General features: G+C 41.3%; 1 protein-coding gene across 1 annotated transcript in view; it reads left to right on the top strand.

Moving 5' to 3' along the window:
• POLD1 (DNA polymerase delta 1, catalytic subunit) overlaps positions 1 to 19,273 on the top strand; it is a 340,630-nt gene that overhangs the window by 188,930 nt on the left and 132,427 nt on the right. Inside the window, exons 20-21 of the mRNA XM_073602248.1 lie at positions 4,010 to 4,185; positions 12,948 to 13,100. Coding sequence (XP_073458349.1) covers positions 4,010 to 4,185; positions 12,948 to 13,100 — 329 coding nt within the window. The remainder of the gene's footprint in view (positions 1 to 4,009; positions 4,186 to 12,947; positions 13,101 to 19,273) is intronic.

Genomic DNA, 19,273 nt, shown 5'->3' with positions numbered 1-19,273 from the left:
TGATTATTAGGAGTGTATGTTATAGTCCTTTGGTTATTTGTTATAACTGAAGGACCATGCATAGTATCTGTCCTTTTATATTAATGTGGATTTGTGTTTCCTGTGCTAGGTGGGAGGAGCCACTCTCTCATAAGGCCTTCCTGGAAATCAAGTTAACAGGTAATAACTTTAGCTTTTCATTTTCTTAAAGATTTAGCTACTTGCCGACCGGCCATAGCCCAAAGACTGCTACAGTGCGGTCGGCTAATTCTGGGAGGGCGTCCATGGACGTCCTTCCGAAAGCGCACCCCCTGGGGCACGCACACAGAATTGTCTGTGATTGCCAGGTCGTCTGGACCCGGCGCATCACGGATCGGTGTAAAGGGCCGATGACGGCTGCCCTTTACCACGTGATTGTTCCGTCCAATGACGGAGCGATCACTTGTAAAGAAGTCGGCGCATGTCCGGTTCAGCTCCTCCCTCTCCTCGCACCGATCGGTACGGTGTGTGAGGAGAGGAGGGAGTCTGGTGCAGCAGCGCTTGTGGGCTGGATGTGAAGTGCCCACAGTGCTGATCTGTGCCCCTTTTGGCTCATTCAATGCTCATCTGTGCCCAGCCGTGCTCGGCCATGTTTAGCCGTAACCAGACATGCTCAGCCGTAACCAGACATGCTCAGCCGTAACCAGACATGCTCAGCCGTAACCAGACATGCTCAGCTGTCCCCAGACATGCTCAGCTGTCCCCAGACATGCTCAGCTGTCCCCAGACATGTAACCAGACGTGCTCAGCCGTCCCCAGACATGTAACCAGACGTGCTCAGCCGTCCCCAGACATGTAACCAGACGTGCTCAGCCGTCCCCAGACATGTAACCAGACGTGCTCAGCCGTCCCCAGACATGTAACCAGACGTGCTCAGCCGTCCCCAGACATGTAACCAGACATGCTCAGCCGTCCCCAGACATGTAACCAGACGTGCTCAGCCGTCCCCAGACATGTAACCAGACGTGCTCAGCCGTCCCCAGACATGTAACCAGACGTGCTCAGCCGTCCCCAGACATGTAACCAGACGTGCTCAGCCGTCCCCAGACATGTAACCAGACGTGCTCAGCCGTCCCCAGACATGTAACCAGACGTGCTCAGCCGTCCCCAGACATGTAACCAGACGTGCTCAGCCGTCCCCAGACATGTAACCAGACGTGCTCAGCCGTCCCCAGACATGTAACCAGACGTGCTCAGCCGTCCCCAGACATGTAAGCAGACGTGCTCAGCCGTCCCCAGACATGTAACCAGACATGCTCAGCCATAACCAGACATGCTCATCCATGCCACGTCCATGCCATATCAGTACTCGTCCGTGCCTCGTCCATGCCACATCCGTAACCAGACATGCTCATCCGTGCCACGTCAATGCCTCATTCATGCTCATCCGTGCCACGTCAATGCCTCATTCATGCTCATCCGTGCCACGTCAATGCCTCATTCATGCTCATCCGTGCCACGTCAATTCCTCTTTCGTGCCACGTCCGTGCCTCATCCGTGCCACAGCAGTGCTTGTCCGTGCCACATCAGAGCTCGTCCGTGCCACATCAGTTCTCATCTGTGCCACATCCATGCCACAAAAGTGCTCATCCGTGCCACATCAGTGCTTATCCATGTATGTGGCCAGGTTGTGGAAAAGTTCCACACATGTGGTATCACCATACTCAGGAGGAGTAGCAGAATGTATTTTGGGGTGCAATTTTTGCTATGTGTTAGAAAAATCTTATAAATGGACAATACGTTTTCATTTTCTTTCCACGTTTTCCAAAAACGTGTGGAGAAAAATGACATGTTCAAAAGACTCAATGCCTCCTAGCTTATGGGTTGGGGTGTTTGCTTTCCAAAGTGGGGTCATTTTGTGGGCGTTTCCACTGTCCTGGTGCTCCAGGGCCTTCAAAAGTGCAAGAGGTAGTCAAGAAATTAAATGTGTAATTTATGTTGCTAGAACGCCTGACGGTGATCCCTGCATGTTGGGCCTCTGTATGTGGCCAGACTGTAAAAAAGTCTCACATGTGGTATCCCCATACTCAGGAGGAGTAGCAGAATGTGTTTTGGGGTGTAATTTGTGGTATGCACATGCCATGTGAGAGAAATAACCTGTTAATATGACAATTTTGTGAAAAAGAAAAAAAAAATCTTAATTTTGCAAAGAATTGTGGGAAAAAACTACAACTTCAAAAAATTCACCATACCTCTTTCTAAATACCTTGAGATGTGTACTTTCCAAAAAGGGGTCATTTGTGGGGTATTTGTACTGTCCTGGATTCTAGGGTCTCATGAAATGAGATGCCGTCAGTACATCAGGTGTGATCAATTTTCAATGATTGATAGCTCGTAGACTTTAACTTTCACAAAGACCAAATAATATGCACTTATTTGGGTTATTTTTACCAAAGATATGTAGCAGTATAAAGTTTGGCCAAAATGTATGAAGAAAAATTACTAATTTGCAAAATTTTATAACAAAGAAGCAATTTTTTACAAAATGTTTAGTCTTTTTTCATTTATAGTGCAAAAAAAAAAAAAAACACCGGTGATGGAATACCACCAAAAGAAAGCTCTATTTGTGTGGAAAAAGGACAATAATTTAATTTGGGTACAGTGTTGCATGGCTGAGTAATTCTCATTCGAAATGTGAAAGCACTGAAAGCTGAAAATTGGTCTGGTTAGGAAGGGGGTTTAAGTGCCCAGTGGGCAAGTGGTTAACCTGCAGAAATTGCATTACCCAAAGGTTTATTTTTGTAGTAAGGCAATTTGTGAGTTAAAATTTTGTTTAGTCTTTCCAAATTACTTTCAGAAAGAGTAATGTTATGTTTATAGGTTTTTAGGGTTTGTAGATAATGATTACCTGGAAGGGACCCTGATCCTTTTTCCCCCCAAAGTCAAACATGAAATATACTAGCAATAACTTTGTTTTTTTTAACCAATTACCCCAAAGAGATGTCCTTCTGTCGGAATTGTCTCAGGTTGCTTCTGGGTGCTGCTATCTTATTTGTAATGTTAGCTTCTTCTAGCAGACAGTGACCCCAACTCCAGTTAAGTGCCTTCCTGATCCCATGCATGCATGCTACATAGCAGGTCAGTAGCATCTTTTCATCATGCCAAATTCCTCAGTCGTAAGATGTAACTGAGGAATATTAAACAGACTTGTGTCATTATCTTATTCAAAATTCAAAATGTGCTATTGACATTACACTTAAAGCATTCAGCCGCTGTCAATGCATGCTGTCACATGTTGCCTTTGACCTGTCAGCTGAGGTCTTACGGGGCCATGCCAGGACCCTCAGCAGATATCAATGATGTCGGGGAGGGAGAGGGTGCTTCAGTAATGCAAATGAAAGCCTAGGAAATCCTCTCTCACAAGTGTCAAACTGAATCTGTTTTATGATGTACTGTATATGTATAATAAAAAAATGTAAATGCTATAAGTCCCGTAAAATAAATTGACATTCACATAGTACGATATCACCCTGCCCATTTCCCCATTTTAGCTCCAATAGGTTTACCCAGCCCAACATTTATGTAAGCCCTAAGAATGCTTTTATTTGCTACCTGTTGGTCTGTTAAATATACAGTTTTAAACATTTTCTTATATATATTCATCAAGTGCAACAAAAATACCTGTTGATCCTGCCAGGAATTCAGTGAGCTTGCAAGGTTCTGTGCACTTTTCAGTGTTATCTCAGTCTTATCAGCCCTGCCCAGTTCATCTCTTTGAACTACAGAACATCTCACTATGTTAGAAGGCGGTGGTCTGTAGTCTTAGCTTACTTTATGTTCTAGAGTGACAAGCTGCTACTCCATAACTGCAGCACACAGAGTGAGCATCGTCACCCTAGTAAAAAAATGTGTTTCTGACAGGATTGCCAAGTAAAAATAAAGGGGATAGCTGAAAAATATTTGATTTTTTTTTTTTTTTTTTTTTTTTTTTTTTAGGCTTTAAGTAAACTTTAACATTTGCAGTCACTTTTTTTTTTCTGCTTATATTCAGGTATATTTTCCTTACCTGCTGATTAACAAGAAGAGATATGCTGGACTATATTTCTCATCAAGCCCAGACACCCACGACAAAATGGACTGCAAGGGTATTGAGACTGTACGGAGGGATAATTGCCCACTGGTGGCCAACCTTATCAACACTTGTCTACAGAAGAGTCTCATTGACAGGTACACTTGCAGAACAAAGAAAAAAATTGTTGCAGTACACTGTTTTTCAGATATTTGTCTTATAGGCATAATGTTTGAAATGTCTTTTGACAACCAGAAAAATTCACCCTTTCACATTTCTATCAACGAACAGAAGATTATAGAAAACATGATGGAAAATTAATACGCTGTCATTAGGGGTGCGCATCTTCACTGGCCTCGCGATTCGATTACGATTATCATGTCCACGTATCGATTCGGCGATGCATCACGATTACTGCGCACAGTTTTCATCCAAAAAATTAAAGCAGTCAGAAGAACTCCTTTTTTTATAATATCTGTTCTTCAAAAAAAATAATAAAAAAACTCTCTGCATGTAGCAACGTGTAAACACAGCAGACAACTTAAAGAGGAGCTCCAGACTGACCCCAAAATACTACAAGAGAGGATCAGAGACTACAGACATAATACAAGAGAGGATCAGAGACTGCAGACATGATGCAAGAGATGAACAGAGACGGACTTATGCCCCCATAACGACAATGTATGCCATTTCATAAATTATGGTTTATGTATGTCTTATTGTCTTAGTGATTGATTCACATCACAACTTCATTGATACCTTTTTTTTTTTTTTTTTGTATGATTTGTGGTTTTGCTCATTACTGCCCCACACATGCAATGCATGGCTGCATGTGTGGGGCAGTGATGAGCAAAACCAAAAATCATACCAAAAAATTATCAATTTCAAATCAATGAAGCTGTGATGTGAATCAATCACTAAGACAAGAAGACATACATAAACCATAATTAATGTTGAAATGGCATGGTCATGCTCATTGGTCACTTTAATGTTTTCATAATTTGGCAAATTTGCAGTCCACATAATGGTGCATCAGATATATGATGTATAATATGTTATATTATTGCTAGTAGTCAGTGGTGGCTGGTGCTCAAAATTTTGGGGGGTGGTGGCGGCAACAAACTGAAAAAAAAAACTCAATTGCAGCCACTGTGCCCATCAAACGCAGCTACTGTGCCCATCAAACGCCGCCACTGTGCCCATCAAACGCCGCCACTGTGCCCATCAAACGCCGCCACTGTGCCCATCAAACGCCGCCACTGTGCCCATCAAACGCCGCCACTGTGCCCATCAAACGCCGCCACTGTGCCCCATCAAACGCCGCCACTGTGCCCCATCAAATACTGCCAGTGTGCAATGTGCATCCCCCAAGTATTTAATGATGATGATGATGACTCTTCGAGCAGCCTGTGAGGGGGACTGGAGGACAACCGCGGCTGTCTGGCATCTCGGGTCTCCCACAGCAGCCTTTTGTAAGGAGGACGGAGGCAGCCTGTGTGTGCACACTGCACACAGTGTGAGGTGAGCCAAGGAGGAAGGCTCTGCGGGGTCGGCTCATGAGTCATGACTCGGGGGACAGACACTCGCTCCACATGTCTCACACATGCTGGAGATGCCGTCAGCGGTGGGGGTGGGAAAAGAGGATCGGCTAATGCCCGCGGCTCCTTCGGCTGCTTTCTGTTCATCGGGGGGGGCGTGAAAAGAGGCGCGGCTAACACCCACGGCTCCTTCCGCTGCTTTCATTTCATCGGCAAGGCATATAGCGGCTCGCGGGTGACGTCATCATATAATTGGTTTATGCAAGTTGTAGCATCAATGCTGCATCGTGGGTGGTCGAATCACGATGCTACGATTAATTTCAACACCCCTAGCTGTCATTTGTTTTTAATGTTGTTACATAGTTACATAGTAGGTGAGGTTGAAAAAAGACACAAGTCCATCAAGTCCAACCTATGTGTGTGATTATGTGTCAGTATTACATTGTATATCCCTGTATGTTGCGGTCATTCAGGTGATTATCTAATAGTTTCTTGAAGCTATCAATGCTCCCCGCTGAGACCACCGCCTGTGGAAGGGAATTCCACATCCTTGCCGGTCTTACAGTAAAGAACCCTCTACGTAGTTTAAGGTTAAACCTCTTTTCTTCTAATTGTAATGAGTGGCCACGAGTCTTATTAAACTCTCTTCTGCGAAAAAGTTTTATCCCTATTGTGGGGTCACCAGTACAGTATTTGTAAACTGAAATCATATCCCCTCTCAAGCGTCTCTTCTCCAGAGAGAATAAGTTCAATGCTTGCACCCTTTCCTCATAACTAAGATCCTCCAGACCCTTTATTAGCTTTGTTGCCCTTCTTTGTACTCGCTCCATTTCTAGTACCTACTTCCTGAGGACTGGTGCCCAGAACTGGACAGCATACTCCAGGTGCGGCTGGACCAGAGCCTTGTAGAGTGGGAGAATTATCGTTTTATCTCTTGCGTTGATCCCCCTTTTAATGCATGCCAATATTCTGTTTGCTTTATTAGCAGCAGCTTGGCATTGCATGCCATTGCTGAGCCTATCATCTACTAGGACCCCCAGGTCCTTTTCCATCCTAGATTCCCCCAGAGGTTCTCCCCCCAGTGTATAGATTGCATTCATATTTTTGCCACCCAAATGCATTATTTTACATTTTTCTACATTGAACCTCATTTGCCATGTGGTCGCCCACCCCATTAATTTGTTCAGGTCTTTTTGCAAGGTTTCCACATCCTGCGGAGAAGTTATTGCCCTGCTTAGCTTAGTATCGTCTGCAAATACAGAGATTGAACTGTTTATCCCATCCTCCAGGTCATTTATAAACAAATTAAATAGGATTGTGACTAGGTTAGTGGCAACTATGGCAATAGTTTGTCGCAAATAAGTAATTACTGTAAAAATATGTAGTATAGTAATGAGCTTCTATTATTATGACAACCTAAATTGACAGATATCTGATTGAAAAAAAAAACAAAAAACAAGCAGATTCCCCCATCCCACACATGCAAGGTGGATGGAGGAATCCTCCCTGTTGTGCTGTTGTATTCTGACTCATGGGCGACTCTACTGTCAGAATACACTGATCGGCGGCTGCAGGCAATTCTCTGCAAACCGCTGGTTGACAAGTTTTCCAGTCCAGTTCGACAGAAGTCAATTGGGAATGGCCATAGATGGATTGAAATTTGGCTGGTACTTGCTGTATCGGCCAAATTTCCACCCATCTATGGGCAACATTAGTGTTTGAAGTGGGTTGACCCTATTAGGCTTGCTTGCAAATGTACATGGAAAAAAAAGTAGGGGGGTGAGTTTTAGCGAGCTGTGCACTTTGATACACGTAGCCAAACTCAAGAGACACCAAATCTTTCTACTGGGCTTGGACATCCACAATTCTTTTGATAACCTATCATGGTTGTACCTAACATCTCTGTTAAGCACATGGGAATTTGGTCCTCGTTTTTTTCCTATGGGTTGCTTCTCTTTATGATAACCCAAGGCCATTTGTCCAATATGCTGGCTTTCGGTCTCCCTTCTTCCCTGTTTGCAGAGCCAAGTGTCCTCTCTCTCCCCTGCTGTCTGTTCTCATGATGGAACCTTTGGACATGTATATAGAGCGGACTCTGATGTTTTGAGAATAGACATAAAGTCAGTCTGTTTGTGAACTACGTTCTATTGTTTTTCACAAGTCCAACAATTTCCCTCCCTAACTTGACCCGTAACATCACCAAATTCTTAGGGTTTTTTCAGGTCTACGCTTAAATTAGTCCAAGTCTAAGCTCTTGAATATCTCTTTAAATTTCCCCTACCAGTGGGTTGAAGATAAGTTACTCTATTTAGAGAGAGACTTTACCCCACCCATTAACATTCTGTATGCAGCTAATTTTGGGCCCCTTATACATCACAGTGCAATGATTTTCGATTCCTGGAAAAAGTACCAGCTCTCATGGTTAGGGACAATAGCGGTCTGGAAGATGTCCTTGTTGCCTACTCTCTTATCTTTTTAGAACTCATCCTGTTCTTGTCCCTTGTCACATTTTGAGGACTATATAAAGACTTTGTATAAAATTTGGCTGGCATGATACCAGGCCTATAGTGTCCAGAAAAACCCTGTTTCATTCATGCTTTTATGGGGGCCTTGCAGTACCTCAGATCATTAGTTACTACCGTGCAGCACAGGTCGCCTCTCTGACAGCATATCACGCAGTAACCAACACACCTTTGTGGGTGAGCATAGAAGCATACCTAATGACCCCTATAGCAGTGGACACAATTTTGTGGACCACTCCTGACCCGCGTAAACCTATAACTAATCTAATTCTTAAACATTCCTTAAAGATGTGGGACCTGCTAAAATATTTGGGTGGGTTGTTCTCTTCTCTCTTTAATTCATGTTTGGTGGGAATGCCTGAGAATAAAATGATTTTGAGTTTACTAATTGGTTTATACAGGTTTGGGTAGAAGCTTGCCCAAAAATCCCCATGAAGCCTTACTTAAGCCTTATTTATTAAGCCTTATTTTACTGCGACGAAACAAACCTTGGCAGGAGTTTGGGCATCCAGTGTTACCTCAATTGTCCAAGTTAAACAAAAAATGTGCTGTACTACACAACTCTGTAAATTTAGCAAAATGTGGAACCCATGGATTACGAACTACTTGGGAGGGGGGGGGGCAGGGCTGGCGGATTGGGTCTTCTGATGACTCTATATGGACACTCTCTAACCTATCGATGCACTTTTTTTGGGTGGAGGTCTGAATGGGTAGCTTGGTCAGGAAATCTAAAGGTTAGATATGATACTGGATTGTCTCTCCTATTCCAATACACAGGCTTACTGTATGACCTGTGTGCTTTAACTTGCAAATAGGGAAAGTTTTGCAAATTTCCAATAAAAGGGCCTTTTTTACTCTTGGTATTGGCTGAAAAATAATCCGATAATTGCTTTAGTTCTTCTTTGTAAACCACTTTTCTCCTCAGTAGTCATTGAAGTATTTGTTTTGGCTAATGCTTCTATACATTGCAACTGAACAAAGCACTCTTTTCATTTTGCTTTTGCAGTGCAAAAATAAAATTTCCAATGTAGAAGAAATACACTGGACTGAGCATTACATGTATTTGTGGCTTCACAGTCCCTTATTGGCAAGATTTCAAACTCAGCCCTGTATTCCTTGAATTATGAAGGAAATGAGCTGGTGATCCTTCTTTTACACTAGGACTTAAAGTGGGAGTCCAGCGACCAATCTTTTTTTTTTTTTTTTTTTTTTTTTTTTAAGTTATTGAGATACTTTTCTAATCCCAAAATAATACTCACAGTTTGGGTGAAATATATCTGCCTCTATCTGTTTTCGTCCTTAAGAATAACTTTAAAAATGTGATGCTGGCTGTTTCCAACTTGCTTGTGGGCATGTGAAGCCCACAAGCATTGATTTCCGGGATGCGGTGAATGCTGTTCATTCACAGCTTGTTCACAAGCATGATCATTATTCCCAGGAGACAGTGCGCCGGGGAAAGGCAATAAACACGCCTACTCCCATGAGAGGAGAGACAGGAAGTGCCACAATAAAGTACAATATAAAGGTAATTACAGCGATAAAAAAAAATTTCGTGCGGCATTTGAACACCTATGCAATTAACTGAAGGGGGTAAGATTAAGTTAAAAATTTGAGTGGAACCCCGCTTTAAAGCCTAAATGCATCCGCATTTATGCTTTCTAATGTTATGTCTTTTACATCCAAAATAAAAAAAAAAATGGTTCACATCTGTACGTGAAGTGTTACAAATACCACTCCACTGCTTTAGCAGTCAGAAGTACGCAAAGCAATACTCATAGCCGTGAGTCTTTCATTCACTCTTGTAAAATGTAAAAATGTAATGCATCACTGTTATATTGTTGCCACAAGTATTGTAAATCCACTCCTTTTCAGCATCCATTACCTTTTTTAAGTCAACCAAGCTGTATTAACAAACAAAAATAGAAGCATTCTGAATGGTTATTGACTTGATTATCTCATTATCTCACAAGGGTGTGATAATTGCATGGACATCCCCGTCTGCCATGTCACCATGATGAAAGTCGTTTAACCGGATTATTTTCCTCTATACGGTGTGCTCTATGCTGCGAAATGCATAGCAGTCTCTATTAAACATTGCATGCTCCACACTGCATTTAGCAGGTGCATAGATGGAGCACTATACTTAGAAGTGTGCTTGTGTAGAGTACAATTTTCAGTGATCACAAAAGAGGCTTACTTCCTTTATAAATTGGGCCCTTAGTATTTTTGGGGTACTTAAGACTTAGTCTATCTATTTTGGGCTTTCTCAGTTGATATATGTAAGTGTTTTTGGCGCACCAGCAAACTCCAATGTTAGCTGTCAGGGAAAATTGCAATTGAACAGGTTAGAGGACCTTGCCAGATTATTTTTGCTGTCCTTTGGTAAACCAGGGCCAGGATGTGCCATGCCTTTTCAACCCATATAGGCTGCAAAAAATGCTTGACCAGGCTGAAAGTGCATGTTTATAGACTAGGCCGGTATGGTTACTGATCCAACGTATGGCCGCTTCCGTTTGTTTCATGAAAGGACTTCTTGGAAAATATTGCAGCAGCGCTGATTAGTGTATTTTGACAGAGGAAGAGTCCCTTGGAAAATATTGCTGCAGCGCTGATTAGTGTATTTTGACAGAGGAAGAGTCCCCAATATCAGAATACAATAGCGCAGTGGGAAGGATTCCTCAATCCACCTCACTTGTGTGGATAAGGGAATCCGTTCAGTTTTTTTTTTTTTTTATTATTAGCCTGCTGGCTGATCTAAAAAGAAACTGATCCATGCCCAGCTTAAGCATTTTAAGTAGAATAAAAAGTGGCACTGAACCGTAGTAATGGTAAACTTTTTATATTGCATTAATCAGGATGTAGCTTGAGTGCTGACAGTAAAAACAGGTTGCTCTTAAGCCACAGGGGGCCTGTGAACTATTTGGGGACCTTAGGTCCTCTTTTGAAGTGACCCAGAAAAATGAATTGGCAAATTATTAGGACAAAAAGACATTATTTTTTGTTATTAAGTTGAAGGCAAATTTGTTTCACTTTGAAACGTACAGTAACTGGAGATGTATTAAATGCCAGGCACCCGACTGCTGTTTTGTCCAAGCAAAATGGTTTCACACACTGATGCTTTTTAAACAGAGATCATCTCTGTATTAGTACTAGAATGCTTATGTACATTGCTAACCCCTTGAAGAAGAGGACAATCAAAACCCCTGAAACACGATGGCTTTGTTCTTTTTATGAAAATGAATTTTTCTTTATCCTGCTGACTTACCGATTCATCCTTTTGCTGCTCCATGTTGGCTCCAGTGGCTTAAATAAATAAATTTAAGCCACTGGGATACTGAAAATTTTAAAATCCAGCATGCCTATTATTAAAGATGATGATAATTTAAAAAAATAAAAATATGTATATACAGATATCTAGATATAGATATATATAGATATATAGATATATCTATATATCTCAACAAATGTACTCTCCATCCCATCTTGCATGAATAAATTAGGTTTCAGCCAGTAATTGGTGCATTTTATGGAGAAAATGAATGGTGTGCTGCACCAGTAGGAATAACCATCTAACAGAGATGCAAGGAAAGCCGTATTTTCAAAAATTTGGTTTCTTCCTTACTCTTTTCGAGGACTCTATCTAGTTTTTGTGGCTGTCAGAATTTCCAGAGGGGCTCATTTAAATTTTCGCAACCTGGGATACCGTAAAAAGTGTGCTGCTTTACCCGAATTGGTTGTGGCTTCTCTGAAACCTAAATGCTTATTTTGTGCTTATGTTGTTTCATCATTTTTGATGGCAATGGCATCCAGAGGAGTTCTTGAAGCTTGCCATGGATATTCATATATGCACCTAGCTGTTGAATGATACTTGACAATATATTTGAGCCTGTTTTATACCATTAATGTGCTTGCATTGCATTCTGCACAAAGAAATGACAGTGTACCTTACTTTCCTTCACTCCCCTTCTACCTTTCAGCTAACTCTGGTTTCTGCCTTAAATTTATTAAAGCTATATACGCCAGGCATACAGCTAATTACAGTTAAAATACATGCATGTTTGCCATTGTAACATTGCCAATGGAATTGTAATTTTGTTAAGCCAGTTTTGCGAGTTACTCTGCTGCACTGCATGGCCAGTCACTCTGCTACTTGCAGTCATTACATAACCAGGTAATAAGTGTTACCTGCTTTGCTGTGCAGTGTGACAGATGTTCATAGCATAAATTGTCTGTACAGAATTGAAAATCTTTGGCCAGGTAAAACAGTAGACATACATTTAAGCTATGCATTTATCTGTTTTCTAGAAACTCTGCTTAAAGAAAGTACTCTTAAGGTCCTTTAGGATATTGATGATGGCATCAGTTTGATGTCTGTTTAAGATGCTTTTCTGATCATTCAGATTCCATTGACAGGAGCATTTGACCTGCTTCAAGCAGGTTTTGCATTCCCATAGACTTTTCAGTTTAGTACAGTTTATTTTATTTTTCCCTAAAAAAAAAAAAAAAAGAACACCACCATTATGTTGGAGACAGATTATGAAGTTTTAATACTTTTGGTTTAAGATACAGTTATCTCCTGTTGAGATTTTCCAACAAGGACTTCCTAGCTTGAATGTATACCCCTTCTTCTTTTTTTTTTTTTTTTTTTTTTTTTTTTTAACGCAATGCAATGTTTCATGTTTTTCACATCAGTGGAACTTGGTAACCTTAAAGCGGAATTCTGTTTATGCCAGGTGGTTTTCAAACACAAAAGTACAGTACCTGGAATGGCATAGTGCAGCCATAGTCACAGTAGCAAAATACTTTAATCAAATCAAGCTTGTGTAATAATGTAATACATTTTGTACTTTGTGTTTTTAGAGATCCAATGGGTGCTGTGGAGCATGCCAAAGACGTGATCTCTGATTTACTATGTAATCGGATAGACATCTCTCAGCTGGTGATTACAAAGGAGCTGACTCGCACAGCAGATGAATATGCTGGAAAGCAGGCTCATGTGGAGCTGGCAGAGAGGTAAGCTTTGAGAGTTGGGTGCAGTGTTTTGGATTATCATATGCTGAGTGTTGAGTGATTCCTTAATTTCCCGGTCACTATAGACTTATAGTGGAGGCTGCCTGCCAACAGAGCCTATATTGTTTACTAAGGGTATATCATAATGATGTGTGGCAAACCATTTTATGCTACCCTGTTTCCCCAAAAATAAGACCTAGCGTGATTGTTAGTGATGGCTGCAATATAAGCCCTACCCTGTTTCCCCGAAAATAAGACCTAGCGTGATTGTAAGTGACGGCTGCAATATATAAGCCCTTCCCCCCGAATAAGCCCTACCCTGTTTCCCCGAAAATAAGCCCTACCCTGAAAAAAAGACCTACAAGGACTTTAACTAGGGCTTATTTGGGGGGTAGGGCTTATATTGCAGCCATCACCGACAATCACGCTAGGTCTTATTTTCAGGGAAACAGGGTATGATCACTGTTATGACAGTCAGATTTCACCATCCCTTTAACATATGTTTGGCTTACATAATCGCGTATATAAAAGATGCAACACTATTAGAAAGAGATGAAGAAATTAATCAAAACTAGGGTTAGGGTTATTTGTTAATAAGGGACCTTTTTTTTTTTTTCTTAGTATACATATGCTAACACTAATTTATAAACTAAGGCTACATCAATGGACCTCCCCTTTTTACAATCTGCAGGACTAAGCTCTTGGTGCACACAGTGGATTCAGGAGATGCTCCTGTGCCAGCTGTACCTACCTTTCCCACCACAGCGCTTTTTACCATGGTTGTGCAGGATTTATGACCTAAAATACCCAGTCATTTGCTGTCTCTGATTGCAGAGGCCACAAGTGCACGTCTACACCCTCCCCTGCAGATTTCCAATCTGATTTGCCTACAGCCTTAGCGGTTTACAAGCTATTGGCTGCAGAGACTGCTTCTGAGTTGCTCCAATCCTTGACTGATGGACCTGCCCCTAAGGACTCAGTCTTCTTACTGCTATTATATTATAAAGAGAGTATCCCCCCAAGGAATACTAGGGACTTTAAAGGCAACTGATCAATGACTGGTAAAAACCAGTTGAAATGTATTATTTTTTAAAAATATAGGTGCATATAACACCAGAAAGATATTGCATATACAGCATAGACAAATTCACATAGTAGACATGAGTTAAAAAAGCAGATCCATAAATACTGATCAGTATTTAAAGATCTGCTTTTTTAATTCATGTCTGCTATGTGAATTTGTCTATGCTGTATATGCAGTATCCTTTCTGGTGTTATATGCACCTATATTTTTATAAATATTAAATTTCAAACGTTTTTTACCAATCATTGATAAGTTGCCTTTAAATTCCCTAATATTCCTTGGGGGGTACTCTCTTAATGTTTAATTTGGGATGTTGGCAACACATGGGTCGTCTTGTGTGGATCACTTTAAATTCTTGCTGCTATTACTTTCATAGTAAAGGAATCTATCAGTGCTGTTTCCAGCCTTGGGTCATTTATAACCACTAGGGCCATAAAGACTAACCCTTTGCACCTGCTTTCCCACTTTTTCTCTGTAGAGGCTGTAAACATTCTGGCAAGCTGTTTCTCTTCCTTTTAAAAAAAATAGCACATTATGACAGATCTGCCTTCAAAGGAAACCTTCCAGTGCTGTGCTGTCGGTGCTTAACCACTTCCACCACTCCACGCATGCGCACAAGAATCACTTCATAGCACACAGCGGGTGCTGTAAATGTACTTTAACATAAAAAAATTGTGCTAAAAGATAAAATCTTTAAACCAGCAGCTAGCACACCATTAGATATAAAAATGGTTCTATAATATAAACCAAAATAAAATGCAAAAACAAAACTAATAGCAGTCCAGTATGTGTATTTAATAAAATGTCCATGCAAACAAAAGAACTCCATCGTGAATTCTAGGTGAAATAATCTTCATAAAAATCTCTGCATAATAATGTAGAAAACTCCTCCAGGTGAAAAAAAAACATACTCAGTGCTCCCATGCCAGTGCCCAAATCAAAGGCTTACTGGAACAGTATGACCTTCAGAATGAGAACTCGTATAACCCTTGAAAGTGATTAGGTCAAATCTTGTATATATGATGTCGCCACTTCACTCCACCGCGTGGAAAAATTAGAACACTCCACACAGTGTAAAAGCAATGAAATCAAATACTTGAGGAGCTTTTTAACCCCCCAAAAAATGGATCCTGTTCCTTTTTAAAGCATGTTATACAGCACAGTGCTTGTGGTGTGATCCTGCCAGTTTCTACCCTGCCCTCTGTACACTGACCACGATATATCAGGGCTGCTGTGCCCTGACAACGTGGTCAGAGTACGTGCCTCCGTCATTCGCTGCTATCTGCAGCTCTCCTCTGTTCTCCTCCCCCTACCCTCCCTAACTGTCAGCTCTCACTAGCGCTGCTCTGCTCCTCTCCCTGGCTTCAAAATGATATGACTTTTATATCATCCCCTCTGTCAGATAAAAAACTGTATCCTAGTGCCTGTGCTTTATAAAAAAAAATACAGCAGATTTCTACCTGTTTTAACAGCATTTCCCAGCGACTCCCAGGATCTCTCCTCCCTGCTTCCCTGGCTGAAATCAGCAAGGGAATCTCGGCCCTGCCCACTGGAGCTAACAGACGGAGAGAGTCACGTGATCACATGATCGCTGGGAGATGCTGCTAAAACAGGTAGAAATTGCCTTTTTTATTTATAAAGCGAAGGCACTAGGATACAGATTTTTATCTGACAGAGGGGATTATATAAAGATGAGATAGTGGCTTAACAACCACTTTAAGATTTTTTACCTTCTCTACTCTTCCCCGGTTGCAGTTATTAGGGAGGGGGGGACGGATTACCACACCCTTTAATCTAAACAGAGGTACGAGACAGGGTTGCCCCCTGTCTCCCCTCTTGTTCGCTTTGGCGATAGAACCTTTAGCTTCCATGATACGTAGCAACCCTTTAATACAGGGGTTTCGATATGGTGATGTTCAGGAGAAGGTTATCATGTATGCTGATGACACCATGCTGCTTCTCGGAGATACATCAGTGTCACTGTCAGAAGCAATGAAGGTTATTGGTCGGTTCGGGCAGTACTCGGGTCTAGTTATTAAATGGACCAAGTCCTCCCTACTATTGTTAGACCGTGAACCACCCTCCTCCCTAAAGAGTATGCTGGACATCCCGGTATCGACATCTCTTAAGTACTTAGGCATACAAGTCACTCCCCGCGTGTTAGATTATGCTAATTTAAACCTAACCCCTCTTATTAATCGCTGTTGTGATCGGGTTAAAGTCTGGAGCAAATTGAAACTAACACAAGTGGGTAGGATCAATCTAATAAAGATGATCCTTATGCCTCAGCTACTATATGTACTCCACATCTCCCCAATGGTCATTACCTTAAAGTTCAGAATCATTAACCACTTCAGCCACGGAAGGATTTATCCCCTTTCTGACCAGAGCACTTTTTACAATTTGGCACTGCGTCGCTTTAACTGCTAATTGCGCGGTCATGCAATGCTGTACCCAAACAAAATTTGCGTCCTTTTCTTCCCACAAATAGAGCTTTCTTTTGATGGTATTTGATCACCTCTGCCGTTTTTATTTTTTGCGCTATACACGGAAAAAGACTGAAAATTTTGAAAAAAAAATGATATTTTCTACTTTTTGTTCTAAAAAAAAAATCCAATAAACTCAATTTTAGTCATACATTTAGGCAAAAATGTATTCGGCCACATGTCTTTGGTAAAAAAAATGTCAATAAGTGTATATTTATTGGTTTGCGCAAAAGTTATAGCGCCTACAAACTAGGGTACATTTTCTGGAATTTACACAGCCTTTAATTTATGACTGCCTATGTCGTTTCTTGAGGTGCTAAAATGGCAGGGCAGTACAAAACCCCCACAAATGACCCCATTTTGGAAAGTAGACACCCCAAGGAAATTGCTGAGAGGCATGTGGAGCCCATTGAATATTCATTTTTTTTGTCCCAAGTGATTGAATAATGACAAAAAAAAAAAATTACAAAAAGTTGTCACTAAATGATATATTGCTCACACAGGCCATGGGCATATGTGGAATTGCACCCCAAAATACATTTAGCTGCTTCTCCTGAGTATGGGGATACCACATGTGGGGGACTTTTTGGGAGCCTAGCCGCGTACGGGGCCCCGAAAACCAATCACCGCCTTCAGGATTTCTAAGGGTGTAAATTTTTGATTTTACTCCTCACTACCTATCACAGTTTTGAAGGCCATAAAATGCCCAGATGGCATAAAACCCCCCCAAATGACCCCATTTTGGAAAGTAGACACCCCAAGCTATTTGCTTTGAGGCATGTTGAGTCCATGGAATATTTTATATTTTGACACAAGTTGCGGGAAAGTGACAAATGTTTTTTTTTTTTTTTTGCACAAAGTTGTCACTAAATGATATATTGCTCACAAAGGGCATGGGCATATGTGGAATTGCACCCCAAAATACATTTAGCTGCTTCTCCTGAGTATGGGGATACCACATGTGTGGGACTTTTTAGGAGCCTAGCCGCGTACGGGGCCCCGAAAACCAATCACCACCTTCAGGATTTCTAAGGGTGTAAATTTTTGATTTCACTCTTCACTGCCTATCACAGTTTCGGAGGCCATGGAATGCATTGGTGGCACAAACCCCCCCCCCCCCCCCAAATGACCCCATTTTGGAAAGTAGACACCCCAAGCTATTTGCTGAGAGGCATGGTGAGTATTTAGCAGCTCTCATTTGTTTTTGAAAATGAAGAAAGACAAGAAAAATTTTTTTTTTTCAATTTTCAAAACTTTGTGCCAAAAAGTGAGGTCTGCAAAATACTCACTATACCGCTCAGCAAATAGCTTGGGGTGTCTACTTTCCAAAATGGGGTCATTTGGGGGGGGGGGGGGGGTTTGCCACCTGGGCATTCCATGGCCTCCGAAACTGTGATAGGCAGTGAAGAGTGAAATCAAATATTTACGCCCTTAGAAAGCCTGAAGGCGGTGCTTGGTTTTCGGGGTCCCGTGCGCGGCTAGGCTCCCAAAAAGTCCCACACATCTGGTATCCCTGTACTCAGGAGAAGCAACAGAATGTATTTTGGGGTGTAATTTCACATATTCCCATGGCATGTTTGAGCAATATATCATTTAGTGACAACTTTGTGCAAAAAAAAAAAAAAATTGTCTCTTTCCCGCAACTTGTGTCACAATATAAAATATTCCATGGATTCGATATGCCTCTCAGCAAATAGCTTGGGGTGTCTACTTTCCAAAATGGGGTCATTTGGGGGGGGGGGGGGGGGGTTGAACTGTCCTGGCATTTTGTGCACAACATTTAGAAGCTTATGTCACGCATCACCCACTCTTCTAACCACTTGAAGACAAAGCCCTTTCTGACACTTTTTGATTACATTTTTTTTGCAAGAAAATTACTTTGAACCCCCACACATTATATATTTTTTAAAAGCAAATGCCCTACAGATTAAAATGGTGCGTGTTTCATTTTTTTTTTCACACAGTATTTGCGCAGCGATTTTTTTTAAAAGCATTTTTTTTGGGAAAAAACACACTTTTTTAAATTTTAATGCACTAAAACACACTATATTGCCCAAATGTTTGATAAAATAAAAAAGATGATCTTAGGCCGAGTACATGGATACCAAACATGATATGCTTTAAAATTGCGCACAAACGTGCAGTGGCGACAAACTAAATACATTTTAAAAGCCTTTACAGGTTACCACTTTAGATTTACAGAGGAGGTCTACTGCTAAAATTACTGCCCTTGATCTGACCTTCGCGGTGATACCTCACATGCATGGTGCAATTGCTGTTTACATTTGACGCCAGACCGACGCTTGTGTTCGCCTTAGCGCGAGAGCAGGGGGGACAGGGGTGCTTTTTTTCTTTATTATTTTTTTGCTTTTTTATCTTATTTTTAAACTGTTCCTTTCATTTTTTTTTTTTTAAATCATTTTTATTGTCATCTCAAGGAATGTAAATATCCCCTATGATAGCAATAGGTAGTGACAGGTACTCTTTTTTGAAAAAATTGGGGTCTATTAGACCCTAGATTTCTCCTCTGCCCTCAAAGCATCTGACCACACCAAGATCGGTGTGATAAAATGCTTTCCCAATTTCCCAATGGCGCTGTTTACATC

Source organism: Aquarana catesbeiana, linkage group LG10 (genome assembly GCF_042186555.1).
Source record: "Aquarana catesbeiana isolate 2022-GZ linkage group LG10, ASM4218655v1, whole genome shotgun sequence".
In the NCBI taxonomy this organism is placed as follows: domain Eukaryota; kingdom Metazoa; phylum Chordata; class Amphibia; order Anura; family Ranidae; genus Aquarana; species Aquarana catesbeiana.
This window is presented reverse-complemented; position numbering and strand designations above follow the sequence as displayed.